Source organism: Nannobrachium achirus (assembly GCF_963921795.1).
Source record: "Nannobrachium achirus genome assembly, chromosome: 6".
Taxonomy (NCBI): Eukaryota; Metazoa; Chordata; class Actinopteri; order Myctophiformes; family Myctophidae; genus Nannobrachium; species Nannobrachium achirus.
Window position 1 is genome coordinate 17,356,181 of NC_137815.1, and position 17,080 is coordinate 17,373,260.

Sequence of the window (17,080 nt, forward strand, 5' to 3'; positions counted from 1 at the left end):
GGGTTCACAGTAGGGCATTAACGACTTGTGATTTTTGCAAGTCGACTCGACTCAGTAAAAGAGTTGAAGTCGACTTTATCATTATGATGACGTCATCACATCACACACGACCCCCCAGTTATTTTGGGGGGTCCCCAGGTGATTTAACTTAATGTGAAACATTGTTTTCTCACTCAACAGTAAACAAACCAACATAAGGTTTAAGTATATAGAGGGTGTCTTCACATTTCTAAAGTGCTAATTTAAGGACTTTTTTTAATTCCTCTAACATGACAAATTAAACTTTGGCCAAATTGTCAAATATATAGAGGCAGAAATTGTGAAAATAGGCGATCTACATGCTCACAACGCCTCGCAGAGGCGTTGTGAGCATCTAGATCTGCTATTTTCACAACAGAAAGTATTTTTTTTTTCAACATCGACTTTCTCTGGTGGGAGTCGACTTGTGTAACGAAGTCAACCGAGTCGACTTGTCGACTTTTTCGTTATTGCCCTAGTTCACAGTTTGTCACACTATAGGCCACGCCCAGTTCCTTCAGGCCACTGCTCGCTTCTGATTGGTTGCCTGCTTTGTCATTGCTCAATGTTTTTTTTAAGGGGAATTACTGAAGCCAAACACACGTGTTTTAGCAGTGTGTTATTGGCCTGTAATGTTATACCATATTACGTCTGCTTTAAACCTTGTGATACGTGTCTGACTTGATTAGATGATGTATCGTGGTCTGTCTATATTTTAGAGCTTTGTGCTCTATATGTTGAAAATAAATGGTCTCAATGACACCGTTTCTTTTTCTTTTCTTGTTTTTCCAAATGAGATGTTGTATAAAATGTGAGCATTTCTTACATATATTATATGGTTTGACGAAGACCTTTAGCAACCATTATTGAGCCCCATCTCAAACTATGTTGTTCCAGGGACCCCCCAGAAGCAAATATTTGAGTTACAAATGTTCAATTTAAAAAATATATATTCAAAGCTTTGCAAAAGAAAATAATAAGAAATTACGATTTTTCAAAAATAGCAGAAGCTCTACAAGTCTATGTAAAAACACTACACTGAGGATTGTATTGTGTCCATGGCATGCGCCCATTGGGCATCGTACCCCTCTTGGGTCCAACCCTTTGCCCAAGGGCAAGTTGTCACATCACCGTTGCTTGGCAACAAGCATCTAACTTTAGGATACACATGAGTGAATGAACAACCTTTGGTATACTTGTCTCTCTCTGCTGGGCGAATACAAACGCCTTCAAGTACATATAAATCCAATGATCATGTGTACGTCCAAACAGATCACTGGTTCACAGCCCTGTTAATGCCAAGGACCAGCAGTAGAGCCTGGGTCTGCCTGGCTATTCGTCCACTTAAGGCAGTGATTCTCAACCTGTGGGTCGGGACCCCCAGGGGGATCCCCAAATAATTTTGGGGGGTCCCCAGATAATTAACTTAATGTCCAACATTGTTTTCTCACTCAAACCACCACAACGTTTAAGTGTATAGACTAGAGGGTATCTGCACATTTCTTAAGTGACAATTAAGGACTTTTTAATAACTCTAAAATGACAAATAAAACATTGACCAAATTGTGAAATATTAGAGGCAGAAATTGTGTCGGCAGAAGTTGCGAGGCGTTGTGAGCATGTAGATCTGCTATATTCACAATAGAACCGTGTTATAAAAACTCAACTCTTAGTGCTCGTCAGGGTGGGGGGTCCCCAGTTAAAATATGATTATTTTGGGGGTCGCAGCCTGAAAAGGTTGAGAACTACCGAGTTAAGGAGGAGTTTGTTGTTGCCAGCATAAAATTGTTGTGGGGACGTCACGTGCAGAGAATGTTAGAGGGGCAGGGCATGTCTAAAAAGGCACTTTGTAAAAATACCGGAAATAGCCCATCTCCAAGGATGAGGAAGAGAGTTTGAAAAAGGCAATTCTCTTTAATGCTGCGTTCAGGTACGGCATGGAAAGGTGGCATTTGCATTTCTGTCAAACTAGGAAATGGTACATTCATGGTCTGGAGAGGGCACGTTCACAGATGGGTAAAAGGGCAGGGGCTCAAGCCCCCTTTGATGTCTGTGTGCACGTGCCTGCTTGCAGGGTGTCTTGAGACGACTGCAGCAGATTACAGGTCCATTTGGTTCCATTTGTACACTCACAGAGTTACAGACCTGTAAGGGTCCATTTGGTTCCATTTGTACACTCTCAGAGTTACAGACCTGTAAGGGTCCATTTGGTTCCATTTGTACACTCTCAGAGTTACAGACCTGTAAGGGTCCATTTGGTTCCATTTGTACACTCACAGAGTTACAGACTTACAGAACAAGTGCACTATACTGTAACACACCAACACAAGAAGCAACTTCTCAAATCTCTTTATTGATAAACGCAAAAAACATCGAAGACATTCACCTCAGTTCAAAGGTTGCATTGAAATGCTGAAATTCATTCATATACAAAGGTTCACAAACATGGAAAATAAAAACTTGTCAAGAGACGGAGAAACAGAGAAACTTGCCCTTCAATAAATAGATCTGGGTTTCATGGAATATATTGGAATTCAGACACGCCGACGTCTCCATTCTAATTCTATGAGCCAAATTACATAAATGTCTCTTTTTAACAAGGCAAGTCAACTTTTGTCTCAGCCCTCATCGATTATGCTATATTTTTGCAACAGTACAGATCGTTAAAATAATACTTAAGAATTCTGCTGTGTAGGACACTTTGCCCCAAGCCACTAGAAAATACACAGTACAGGCTTTAAAACAGTGAGTGAAGTCAATTAATTATGGAGAACTTTAAGCTTACAGCTGTAACATTGATCGGACGTTTCATTCAGAATGTGTTTTATGGTAGCAGAACCACCTGGCGTCCATATTTTATGGCAAAAATTTAAAATTAAAATAAAAAAGGGAATCTAGACAATTTACAAGCTTATATGAGATGTGACTTGTTGTGAGCTTGTAGATCGGCTAAACAAAGTATCAAGGTCATCCCAAGGCCCGTATGTGTGTTTTGTTCAACCCTGTTTTCTGGAGAACATGACGAAAGAGCTGGCCAATATCCACATGGGCAAAACGCCTTAAATAACCTAATCTACAAGCTCACAATGCGTCGCGACGTAACAAGCTTTTAGCTTGTATAGAGGGCCTATTTTACCTTCTTTTTTCTTTTTTTGCACGATTGTTGAAATATCAAAAAGAAGGGTCAAATTATCCTCACAATATGATATTATCACAATGTCGATTTTGAGGTATTTGGTCAAAGATATCGTGATATTTGATTTCCCAGCCCCCCCCAACACACAACAAAACCTTTTGCTTCCAACACTGAGATATCTAAAAAAAATTAACCAAATTTATTTTCTTTTAAGAAACAAGAGCTCTATAAAGCGTACACGGTAAAGGTTGAAGCACTGTGAATAATAATAGTCCCAGCAGAGACCAACGGTCCTCTCTCTTTGGCTCAGGGTGGATACACGGAAGTCCATTTGGTCCACTGGTTCTCAATGTCGGGTCTGTCGACCACTGCGGGTCCATTTGGTTCAATTTGTACACTCTCTGTAGATGTGGGATCCCAGACATAAAAACATTTTATCATTGAATAACTGAACTAAACTATATAGCAGGAACCCCAGTCGGCTACACAGAGATTAGAGAGATGTGAGAGCTACATTGGAACACTCTCAGAGTCACAGACCCCTAAGGGTCCATTTGGACCTCCGCTGGTCCCCAGAGCCGACGTTGAGAAACAGTCCATCAGTCTCTCCAGACAGAACTGTTGACTCACACAACTTTCAAACGACAGCGGATTGTCCCCCCCCCCCCCACCCCACACACACACACATACACACAGACACACTTCCGCTTTGTCTTTTGAAGTCGCGTAAATCAGTCCTTCTGTAAACGGTAATTAGTCAAAGCGTTATATAGCCTGCTTAGCAGAAGAACAAAAAAAGTATTTTGAAGATATAAAATATATGTTCATGAACGGAAAACGACAAAACAGATGACGACTTCCGTTGGCGACTTCCAGGATGGCGGAGGAGTTGCGGACTTGTCCGTGGCGTTCGAAGATTGCGGCCGAGCCGCCTGGCTGGAGAGACTATAAATGTCCATCGCCGTCAGCATCGCGAAACCCGATTCAGTCGCGCGATGGAAACAGCCGACGTAAAAGCTCACAACGCGGTGCGTTGTTGTGAGCTTTTACGTCGGCTGTTTTCATCGTGCACCTCACCGTCGTACGACGGAGCACACATTTCTTTACAGTCCTTAGTCTGGGAATTCTATGGGTTATAAGGGGTTAACCTCAAACAAATTGCAACATAAACGCTTTCAAGTCTTTTTGTTTCATAAATATGTTGGTAACAACATATCAAAAGTCCTTGGGCTAAAAACGACTCCCACCAAAACTGTGAAAAAAAAAGGGATGACTCATCACTAAACCGTAGTTTTGTGGGGCTGTTTTTAGCCCAAGGAATGTTTTTCATGCAAAACAAATGCTTGCAATGGATTCAGAATAATGAAAAAAAAAACTATTTTGACCCCTCATATGCTACTTTGATTTTGTGTATTTTTTTTTTTCCTTTTTAGTAAAGTTAATGGAACCCAAACTTTCAACAGCTTTTTCAATGTGTTCCACCACTGGGATTTCCTAGGACTTTTGATATGTTATTACTAACATATTTATGAAACAAAAAGAGTTGAAAGTGTTTCTGTTGCGATGTGTTTGAGTTTAACCCCTTATAGTCCATAGAATGCCCATCCTGCCCTTCACTCGGCCTTGTCCTTCCTCTTGGAGGTGTACGGGACCTTGGAGGCCACCGTGGAGCCCACGCTGGACACGCCCCCGGCCAGGGCCGACACGCCCCCTTTGACCAGGCCCACGCCCATGGAGGGCACGGTGGTGACCGCCGTCTTGCCCAGCTCGAAGCCCTTCCCCCCCACCCAGGCCACGCCCCCCACCGCTGCGCCCACCACGCCCTTGGTGGCGCTGAAGAGACCGCCGGTCACGCGCCACATCATGCCGGGCTGCGCCTCGGGGGGGTGCTCCTTCCCTGAGTCTGGAAAAACAATAATAACATTATTATTAGTTGTAGTAGTAGTATCTATAACAGGTCCATTCCAAAAAGATATATCGTCATTGTCGGGTGGACACCTTCTATGTCCAAAACTCTTCTTTTTGCATTTATCATTTTAAAAATGATTTAAACTAATGAAAACAGCCGATCTACAAGCACACAACGCCTCGCACCGCGAGGCGTTGTGTGCTTGTAGATCTGCTGTTTTCACTATATTTGTGCGACGGCCTTGTCTGATGAAGCAGGGCTTTACTTTGCGAAAAAACATACAAATTTGAAACTTGGAGATACGAGGTTTCCGCCCGACAGTGGCGATATATATCGTGGAAAAGGTAATTTTTGTTCATAATATAATCCAAAAAGTGAATCTTCATTGCCTGTTTGGCATACCACACAGGCATGGATGCCTGGTGGCGTCGCCGGTTCGATTCCCGATCCGGACGACCTTTGTCACGTGTCACTCCCCTTCTCTCCCCCCATTTCCTGTCAGTCTAACTGTCCTATCAATAGAGGCATACAATCTCAAAAACAAATCTTTAAAAAAAAAAGAGAAAATGAAATATTTCCAACCTATTTTAGTTTTAATCTAGATCAGGGTTTCCTGATCTAGCTGTGTGTGTGTGTGTGTGTGTGTGTGTGTGTGTGTGTGTGTGTGTGTGTGTGTGTGTGTGTGTGTGTGTGTGCGTGTGTGCGCGTGCGTGTGTTTGTGCATTGCATTGCATTGCATAGGCAGACAGGAAGAGCCTGTTTGTCATGGTACTCCAGTTTCTAAATAAACAAACCTCTCACCTGCCCCAAATACAGCAAATACAGTTTAAAACTCATTTAGCCAATCTGTTTTCTATATTGCATATCCAACATGGACTGATGACAATGCTGTAAAACAAGTGTATGAAATTGATGAAAATCTGCAACACAATTTCATACAATATGTAGTGGGGGTCCCTGCTGTATCTCTCTCTCAGCTAAGGGGTCCTTCGCCTGAAAACGTTGAAGACCCCTGACCTACAGTACAAGTGTTTATCAAAAGTGGATGTGGTGGTAGGTTGTGTAGAGTGTGTTTAGGGGCTGGTTGTACCTGTCCTTACTACATCTAATTGTATTAACTAAATCCAGATTTACACTCACTATGAACACCATTAAAACAGGTTGCACAACTCCTACCAACTACACTACTGTAGCTGTAACTGTTCGTGGAGGTCCCTGAACGGTATGTCAAGAGTGTGGTGCTCGAATCTCCCCCGACACATAAAGCTGAGCCTATTCCACGCCACTGAGGAGTCTGTCCTCCTGTATGGCTGCGAAAGCTGGACCATGACACCCATCCTGCAGCATCCTGCAGAAGTCCCTGGATGGGTGCTACACCAGAATGCTACGAGCTGTTCTGAATGTGGACCAGAACATCCACATTACCAACAAGGACCTGTACAGGCAACTGCCGAGGCTCAGCAAGAATAGCCTGATCTCAGACTCAGCTCACGCAGTAGTCTGAACCTGTGCCCTATTCTAAGCGATTTACAGGGGAGGGACTTTTTTGCGAGCGTGCACGCGCGCATCCGCGCGCGAGTGATCGCGACGCACGGTGATCGAGACGCACGGTGGACGCGACGCACGGTCGCGGAGTGTGTGTGTGATTGTGTGTGTGTCTCTGTCTGTGCCAGTGACAGAACTGCGACCAGAAACATGTAATCAACATTAACAGCTTGGTGAAATCAGCGCGTGCACGCGCGTGTGTGTGCCTTCCTCAGCCTGCCTGTGTGTGTGAACTTCGTTTGAATCGTTTCAACTGCTGCGCGGATTGGATATTCGTTAGACCCACCCCCACCCCCACCCCCCGCGCTCATTGGAGCAGCCGAAAATAAAAACCGATTCCTGTACTAAGCTCCAGACCAGAGAAAGAGTCCACTCTGAGAGTGGGCGGGGTCTATGGTCTGGAAGCAGGCTACAGCAAGAAGGTAGCAGCTAGGAGGATGAAGCTGGCCGGCCACTGCCACAGACATCGGGAGCTCCCGGCCAGCACGCTGGTCCTGTGGGAACCAACGCGTGGGCATCGATCGCGAGGACGTTCCGCGTTAACGTATGTGGACATCCTGAAGAAGGATGCGGGAGCTCAAAGCTCTTCGGAGCTGGCCGTGTGTATGGAGAACCGGAAGGATTGGAGACTCCGATGGAAGCTCGTCTGAGGACGACCGAGAGAGACACTACCAACTACACTACTGCAGCTGAAACTGTTCACAACACTACCAACTACACTATTGTAGCTGAAACTGTTCACAACACTACCAACTACACTATACTGTAGCTGAAACTGTTCACAACACTACCAACTACACTACTGTAGCTGAAACTGTTCACAACACTAACAACTGTACTACTGTAGCTGAAACTGTTCAGTGTTGTTAAAGGTTGTAGTGAGCAGTCAGTACAGTAGATTTAGGTTTTTTTCTGAGTGTTTCCAGCGCATTGGGAAGTGGGCATGGGTTTTTCTGTACCAATCACTGTGACAGACATGTCACATAACTAACATTCTGAAGATGAGATTTAATAACAGTGTAGACACAGTCGGTCCTCAAGATCCCATTTAATAACAGTGTAGACACAGTCGGTCCTAAAGATCCCATTTAATAACAGTGTGGACACAGTCGGTCCTAAAGATCACATTTGAGAGACAAATCCAATTTGTCTCCCAAATGTGCCTGCAGTCTGGACAGAGCAGAGCCTCAGTGATGCAAAATGTCTCCCGCATTTCACAACGCACGGTTTGCAAGAAGAGGTTGCACAAACAAACATTCCCATGACGGTTTCTGAAATAGCAGCCACGCAGCAACCCCGCAACATTCTCCAGAGAGCCACGCCGCGCCCTCTGCTCCTCAGAAGCACTTAGAAATAATAACCAAGCAAGGAGCATATAAAAATAACATGGAGCTCACACAGTGTATAGGCAGGGCCGTCACCATCGCGAGGTTTTAGTTGACGATTAATTGTCCTACAAATAATGATGATTAACAACGTTATTGTGTTGTTGGGGCATTTTAGGCTTCGGAAACAAGGTATTATTATGACAAGTAACTTAAATATGCGAAGAAATGATTGATAATGACCGACACAAATGGTCAAACCGAGTGCCGGACTGCAAGCTTGTAGATCTGCTATTTTTTTATATATTGACCTGATTCTACAAATGTCTTCTAAATTCTTCTAAGGCTTTTGAAAAATGCATGTTTATATGATCAGTGGTTCTCAAACGTTTTCATGTGAAGGACCCCTAGAATTATATATATATTTGGCTGCTGACCCCCATCTCAAAATATCATGTATCATGGACCCCCAGAAACAAATATTTGAGTTACAAATGTTCACTTCAAAAAAGATATTGTATTCAAAGATTTACAAACTATTTCAAGATTGTTTTAAAAAATAGCAGATCTACAAGCATGCAGCGCGGCACTCTGTGACTCTGTGCCACACTGTGAGCTTGTATATCTGTTATTTTTCAATAGCTAAAGTATCAAATAATTCCAGGACTTAATAGACCTTATTCACACCACGGCCATCTTTGATCACATGACCACATGGGGTTGCAGCCTGCATTACAAACCATTATAAACAATGGAGCGATGGTCCCAAAATATGAGTTCTGTTCAACCAGTTTCTTTTGACCAAATTGACAAATGGGCAGATGACAACATCAACATCCCCAAAAGGATTAAATAAAAGGGCTATAGTAACTGGATTGATTACATCCACGGTAATGATATTCAAGGTAAGTTTGGTTGCAACCTTACTGTGTACAAAGACTTGATATCTGTGTAGTGCTTGCTCCACCATCATATTAACTATTTGTTGTTAGATTGTTCCTGATTAATATGCAAAAATCACGATACAGTAAGTTAATATGATGGCAGAGCAAGCACTAGTCTGCACAGATACTGTAGCAAGTCTTTCCACAGAGTAACACTGCAACCAAACTACCATCAATATTGTGGAGGTGGATTCTTTTGAATCCTTTTGGTGATGTTGATGTTGTCATCTGCCCATTTGTCGATTTGGTCAAAATACATTTGTTGAACAGAACTCATATTTTGGGATCATCGCTCCATTGTTTCCAATGGTTTGTAATGCAGGCTGCCACCCCATGTGGTCATGTGATCCAAGATGGCCGCGGTTTGAATAAGGTCTATGGGTCAATCAAGCCCCCAGAACGGCTTGTAAATATTGAAGCAGCCGCCCTACTGGCCAAAGCTGGAATTTCAGGCGGGGTGAAACATACATGCACGAGCATAAGAGCGCGGCGCTGGGGTCTACAATAGGGTTCAATGGACGTCGACGTCGTTCGTGACGTCATTCGTGACGTTTGGCTCCACTGCGTAGTGGAGCCATTCCCCAGAATGCACCTGGATTAGCTACATGCTAGCACGTAGCCGTTGCTTCAAAACGCCACTGAGCACTTGCATTGAAATGATAGTGGGGGCGGGGCTCGTCCGCTCTCTATTTTATATATACTCTATGGGGTCAATCCAAATGATCTCAAATAATTGTGATCAGGCAGTGATGTAACAGCACAGTGAGGTGAGGTTATACCTGCTGTCATGTCGGTCCCAGCAGACTCCTCCTCCTCTCCCACTGCGATGGTCCCCGCGGTGGTCCCTGGCTGACTCTCTGAAGGGACATTGTTGACGTTCTGTCGGAACACAGTGTACAATGTGGGCATTTAGCAGATGTTCATTTAACTCAATAAACAAGCTAAACCAATCACATAAATAAGAGCACAGAGAGAACCCTGGTGGATGGAAGGACCTCAGAGCTAACCTAGCGTCTGTCTAGGGGACAGTGTTTTTTTGCAGGTCTTTCAGTCTGAGTGTATCGAAAAGGCAACTGGGTTAAGGCCTCAGAGAGACTGACTGGGACAGCAAAACAGTCAACCTAGCATCTGTATAGACCAGTTTTCCCAAACAATGGGTCATTTTCAAAAAACATAAAAAAAAAAAAAAAAAAAAATTCATTAGCAAACAAAATAAAAATCTAGAAAACAAATGATTATGAAGTAGTGAAAATAGCCGATTTGAGCGCTTGTTGATCTGCTGTTTTCACCAGTTTGGGTCCCAGGCAAATGTCTAATCTCTCTTTTGGGTCTCGATCCGAAAGGTTTAACTGGGAACCACTGGCAGTCTGACACTGCCCATTCCAGAAGGCAAAGGGTAGTGCCAGTTTCATCCCCTCTGCCATTATAGGCTCCTTAATCAAACCACCTGCTCCTGATAATACCTGATCCACCTCACCTGGTCCAACTGGACTTGCTTTGCTAATGCATTGATGAATGTATGTTAACAGATTTCCCTTGTGGATAATAGAGCATCGCAGTGGGCGTGGTTTTCTGGTCCCACTAAAAAAATCTCCTGTTCATTTCCTCAAAGACTTTCATGAAAATATTTATAACAATTATGTTAAGCCTAGCTGCCTAGAACCAAGCCATCCAGGATGGCAGTGAATCATGACCATAAAACCTTTGTTTCTATGAAAAGAACATTTTGAAAATCGTTAAACAAAGGGTATTTATTATTTATCAAATAATGAAATATTAAAATATGTTTTCACATAGGATCAAAGGTTTTATCGTCATGATTCACTGCCATCCTGGATGGCTTGGTTCTAGGCTTAACATAATTGTTATAAACGTTTTTGTAAAAAGTCTAGGTGAAAATGAATGGGAGATCTTTTGGTGGGACCAGTAAACCACTTCCGCTGCGATGCGCTATAAAAGATCTATCTAATCTAATCTAACACGTTATCTAAATAACATTATGTACTACCTTGGAAACTATAGGACATCATGTAAACAATTAACCTATAGCGTCTGTCTAGAGGACAACACGTTATCTAAATAACATCATGTACAACTACAGTTCATGATGTGTGGGTCATGACCCAAAGTATAAGGTCGCAGCCGGAATGAGTTTCCTCAGACGGGTGGCTGGTATCTTCCTTTAGAGATGGGGTGAGAAGTTCAGTCACCCGAGAGAGACTTGGAATAGAACCGCTGCTCCTACGCTTGGAAGGGAGCCAGCTTAGGTGGCATCTACAGTAGTACGGATGACTCCCTAGCGCCTTCCTAGGAAGGTCCTCGATGCAAGTCACACTGGGAGGAGACCCCGTGGCAGACCAAAGACCAGGTGGAAGGACTATATCTCCAAACTGTCCTGGGAACTCCTTGGTATACTCCCGGAGGGAGAGGGTATATTGGAAGTCTCAGTTGGAACTGTTATCCCCGCGAACCGATTCCGGATAAGCGGTTTGGATGGATGGACAACTTGAAACTATAATATGACACCAGGTGAACAATGAACTTAGCACCTGTCTAGACCAGGGCAGGGATTTCATTGAGGCCATGAAGGAAAAGGATGCCATTGTCCATTGTCCATTGTTTTTGTATTTAGGTTCATAAAGTTAACATTAGTATATAACTAAATGCGTTTGAAATTAAATCAAAATGTTACATTTCAGGATTCCAATTAAAAAAGAACAAAACAAAACATTCCAGATTCCAATTCAAAAGAAGCAAAAATAGCCGATCTACAAGCTCAAAACGCATCGCGCTGGAGATCTGCTATTTTTGATTCTTTTGTATGAGATAGAATGACAAAGTAGGACATAGCAATATGCAATGTGGCCCTCTGGAGTGAAGGTGGAAATATAGTGGCCCTTGCCATCATCAAAGTTGCCCACCCCTGGAGTAGAACATTAGTTCTATGCCAATCAAACAATTGAAACACCTGTGTTTGACCCAAAACATGGCCGCTGTAGGAGTACAATTGCTACACTATAGCACCCACAGCAGCAGGTAAACAATGAACCTGTCTTCGGTCTAAAAAAAACAAGCTGCTATGTGAATAACATTCTGTACATTTGAAACGATAGGATAGCAGGTAAAAAGAGAACCTAGCCTCTGTCTAAACAAGTTCAACATGCCATCTAAATCACCTTCTGACCCCTATCCAACCACGGAATGGTAACCATGGTAACATGATCCTATTGGTTCCTAACAATCAATCAATGAGCTGGCCTGGACCCCTGGAACCCCCCCAAGGACCCCTGGGGATCCCCCGGATCCTATGTTGAGAAGCACTGTCATATTGTATCCTATTGAATGTAATGACATAATATTTGTAACCGGAAGAGTGGGCACCTTGATGTTAAATTGCCTTTTGCCTATTATGTTCAACAATAAACCATTCTGGAAAATGTAAAGTAGGCCTATACCATACATGATGAGAACATGCTTGAACATTCGACAATTAACTAGGCCAAATATTTCCACAATCGCTACAAATTGCTACAAAACCTGCATATCCAGTCATTGTGGGCATAAACAAGAGTCAAGACGTTGTTGTTTTTTTACATTTGGGAAAACAAATTGCTTATTTAATATTGATGTGGCCACTTTCCCTGTATGCGACATATTTGCCTGCATAGAGTACATACAGGCCTTCACATAGGCACTATAGGCACACACAGTTTTTCCCTCAACCCATGACTATAATTATAGTCATTATCATGATATGATTCTGAGATGAGCATTCTGCGTAATTACTGTACTTTTTACACTTGGATATTTGGATACTAATACTTTTGTACTTTGACTCAATTAAGATTTAAGTATGTTTAAGTATATTTACTCTGTGGCTACCTTTACTCTAAGATCTGACTGGCCTACTTCTTCAAGGTATACATGCTTATGTCATGTGCATTATGCCCTGCAGCAGTCATGTGCACAGTAGTCTACATTACATTTTACATGACTGGGGGAATATCTATCACATTACTTCTTGTAAGTTAGTTAGTAGTTACTGTGCAAATTGAATTACTAAAAAACATACATTAAGTGATAAATGATGATGTAGTTATAGGTTAATCGACAGCACAACAAGTAGCCTAGTGTAAAATCAGTCCCACCTGATTTACCAACTGCAATATTAAAGTCATGAAAACATTAACTTTATTGTAGCCTATTGCTAATTACAATCATCCAATTTTGATTGTGAACTGAGGAGGCCATACTTTTATGTTTGGCACTGCAACTATATTCTTCATGCCAATACTTTTGTAGCCTTGTACTTTTACTCATGGTCATTCTTTGAATATGCCTACATAACCATTATTTGCATGATGTTTCTATTTAAGTAGCCTAAATATAAAGAAAGTGAGCACTTATTCCATCACTACATGTTATCAGCAGGTGTGGTGCATTAACTAGCCTATACATTTACTCTAGACTGATAATAATAGATAACATTCTCAATCACAGCTCTCTTGGATCAAAGCCATGCAAATGTCACACTCCATTAAATCTATTATGACAGTGACAGTCTTGACTTGATCCAATTTAGCTCAGTGTGGATTCCAGGGACTCTGTGGGTTCCTTTAAGGGGGTCTAAATTGACCCTTACAGTCTGTAACTCTGATAGTAGTGTACAAATAGAACCAAATGGACCCAAATGGACCCTAACAGGTCCATTTGGTTCCATTTGTACACTGTCAGAGTTAAGGGGAGACCCCTTGAAATGTAAACGTTTGAGAAACACTGTCTTAGCTTTCTTAACTATAGTCCAGCATGCAGTGCATGTTAGAAGAATAAAAAAAGCAATAATAATAAGTATAATAATATAACATGATAATAACACTCAATAATAACAGTCCACATAAACAGAGTTCGGGTTGTTTTTTACCTTCACCATTGTTCCAGAGTGTTTCTTCTGCAGTCTCCTCTGAAAACACACCTGGCTGAGGACGATCACACGAAGTTTTGCAGGATCAGAAGAACTTTTAGTTTCAGGAGAACTTCAGCCCGTGTGGTCCTGGTTCTGTGTCTATAATAACTTACACAAGATGTAAAAATAGACTCTATACCAACAGATCTGACCCTAAAGCAACGTATCTGAGCTCTTCACGCACATAGAAACCGTTGCACTCTCTCTGCTTCCACAGTAAAACTAGTAGTTGCTTGCTGGTTCTGCCTACGTGGCGCCTACAGTTTACAGTTTACACTGACTGAAGAGGAGGTGGGGCGTTCTTGAACGAATCGAGTCTTTTGAACGGCTCTTTGAAATGAACGATCTGGTGGGATCTGGTTCGCAGTAGGGAGGGAGGGAGCCGATCCTTTCTAATGAACAGTGGTGGGAAAAGTAGCTACTCAAATACTTTACTTAAAGTAAAAGTAGGCAATATTTCTGCAATGTGGAAATACTGTGCAACAAGTAGGCCTAAGTTCGGAATTAACATATAGGTCTAGGTCTACTTGAGTAACAGCACAAAAGTAGCCTATTGGTAAATTATTTGGTCTAATTTGTAGGCCTATAGGTAAGTAAGTAAGTAAGTCAATTTTATTTGTATAGCACTTTTCACAGAGATTCAACTCACAAAGTGCTTAACATACATCAGAGAAAAATAATAATAATATAATAATAAAAACAGGCAAAAGATAAGAAACAACAAAAACACAGAAATGTACAGTGCATGTTTGAAACAAAACAAAACAAAACAGGAGATACATTTCACACCATAGAGGAGTAGGTAGGCCTACTTAAAGTTCCAATAGTGTCCCTCACAGGTTTTCCAATGAATAAAATGTAGAAAAATACTTTGAAAATAGCAGATTTACAAGCTCATGATGCATTTACAAGCTCTAATGCGTAATGCATCGTGTTGCGACAGCAGTGTGAGATCATTTTCAAATGATGGCCGAAATATATAGGGTTGAAGACAGTGATTTGTAATCATAATCAAAATCTACAAAGTAGCCTAACAAGTAGGCTATACTGTCTATAACTAAAACGAGGCAGTCTTTTGAACGGCTCTTTGATAGGAACGGATCCCAGAGATCCGGCTCACTTCAAAGAACCATAAATCCCATCTCTACCACTGAAGCCTGCTTTGTGCTGCGCCGTCCTGCGGTGTCGCGGATCGAAGAGCAGATCCACGCTGGCTGGACTTCATCTGACGAGCCAGTTGTCGGCTTGTAGATCTGCTTTCTTAAGTCTCTCTCTCCTCCTCAGCCCCGGATCTTGCGTCACTTACCAGCCGAGACTACACCTCTCTCTCTCTCTCTCTCTCTCTCTCTCTCTCTCTCTCTCTCTCTCTCTCTCTCTATAATTATCCAAATGTTATGATTGGATGAGAGCAATTTAATATTAATATTAACATTAATAATGATGATAATGACACGCCTAATGACAATGACTTTGAAATTGCAAGAGGTTGCTGTGACAATTATTGACACTTGCAAATTAATTCTGTCTTTACCATTTTGAATTTTCCCCAATCAAGTCAATGGGCCATGATCTCTGTGTCAGTCCCTGATGTCATCAATAAAATAATAATAGTGAATGGAATGCAACCACCCTGGACTGCAAGCCATTGAGCTTGTTGTGTACTATTTAAATCGTTTTGAGAAACAAAATGCTGCTATTTGTCCCAAAATGACTGCAAAAGATTGCTTCTATTTGTTTCAAAAATCTTTAATAATAACATGTTTAACAAAATGTGACATATATTGCATCAACAGTTTTTGAAGCGGTGAAAGCCGCTTCCAAGGTGTGGCTTTGTCTGTCCGGCGTACCTGTCCTGTGCATCTCCGCGCTGTGATTGGTTAGTTTTGTCTGTCCTGTACATGTCCTGTGCATGTCCAGAATGAGGAATTGAGGATTAGCCAAGCTACAATTTGGCTCTCCAGACAAAATCATTCATAGAAAGTATAGATCACAGAATGTATAGATCTAGAACACATAGAATACAAATTCACCGCTTCACTTCAAACCGAGGTTTGATTTTTTTTATTATTATATTTTGACACTTTCTTTGGCAGGCTGGATCTCTGGGAACTCAGATTGGAGAAAGGTTAACAACCAACAACACATATACTGTAATGTCAAGTGAAGCGTGACCAGTGGTTGCATGGTAGATATCCAGCCTTACAACCTGATAACATCAGTCAAAACATTTAATAAAGACAGCTTCACTTTGCTGGCAAAAGATTCTCTGACCGAGAACAATAGTGTGTTGCCCATAGCAACCACACTAATTACCCATTTATTACTCTTACTATTGTGACGTCAACTTTCACTTCCTCAGATTTTGTTTTGTAAATGGCGGGCACTCCTCTCCTCCATCGACCCAGCGGAGCCACTAACAGCTGCAGATGTTGTGTGTAAATACATGACAATAGACCTATAGACCTATAGACCTATAGACCGCTTTGCATTGTGGCCACAAGATTTCCTAGAGGCCACACATGCAATGGGCCACCTGCCCTGCTAGCCTCATCCTTCTCAATCAATAATGTACTATAGTATATATCAGGGGTCTTCAATGTTTTCAGGCCAAGGATCCCTTAGTTGAGAGAGAGAGATGAAGCAGGGACCCCCACAACCTGTTCATAGATTCCATATAGTTTCATTGTTTGGCAGCATGAGTGTATTTTGGATTCATGTCAGTTTGTGTTTTCAGATATTTAACCACTTGAGCCGTCATTACAGGTAATAAACTTGACCTTTCGCTCTGTACTTAGTCTGCTCTTTTTCCCCTCTACACCAAACCTCTTTGCCGAAAATAGCAGATCTACAAGGTCACAACGCCTCACAGCGCAAGGCGTTGTTAGCTTGTAGATCTGCTATTTTTGGCTAAAGTTCTCAGAATATGGACACAATATAAATGTAAGACAGAATTTGTTGATGCATACATCATCAACATAAACCAATTATAATAATTAATTGCATTTTTATAGCGCTTTTCCAAGTGCTCTACAATGGTTCATTCATTCATACATTGGGAGGTGAAGCGGTGAACAGTCGACGCCAGCGTCCTCATTTCCCACTTTCACGCAACAACGGTGGCAAAGCTGACACCGACCCACTCATTGGAGGCAATGTGGGGTTCAGTGTCTTGCCCAAGGACACTTCCACATGTGAGGAGGAGGAGCCGGGATTCAAACCGGCGACCCACGGATCATTGGA

At 42.1% G+C, this 17,080-nt stretch overlaps 1 protein-coding gene across 1 annotated transcript; it reads right to left on the reverse strand.

Moving 5' to 3' along the window:
* Positions 1 to 3,842: 3,842 nt before the first annotated feature.
* On the reverse strand, positions 3,843 to 14,085 carry LOC308286622 (transmembrane protein 263). The gene is made up of 3 exons (XM_080727714.1): positions 13,799 to 14,085; positions 9,657 to 9,756; positions 3,843 to 5,057 (listed from the first exon to the last, which is right to left on the reverse strand). The coding sequence occupies exons 1-3, from the start codon at positions 13,805 to 13,807 to the stop codon at positions 4,768 to 4,770; spliced, it is 399 nt and encodes a 132-aa protein (XP_080583840.1). The 5' UTR covers positions 13,808 to 14,085; the 3' UTR covers positions 3,843 to 4,767.
* Positions 14,086 to 17,080: the final 2,995 nt, after the last annotated feature.

Bases quoted from the DNA above. Each gene is read 5' to 3' on its own strand.
- LOC308286622 (XM_080727714.1), bottom strand. The intron at 5,058-9,656 runs GTATAACCTCAC...TTGTTTTTCCAG, and splicing joins TGGGACCGACATGACAGCAG to ACTCAGGGAAGGAGCACCCC.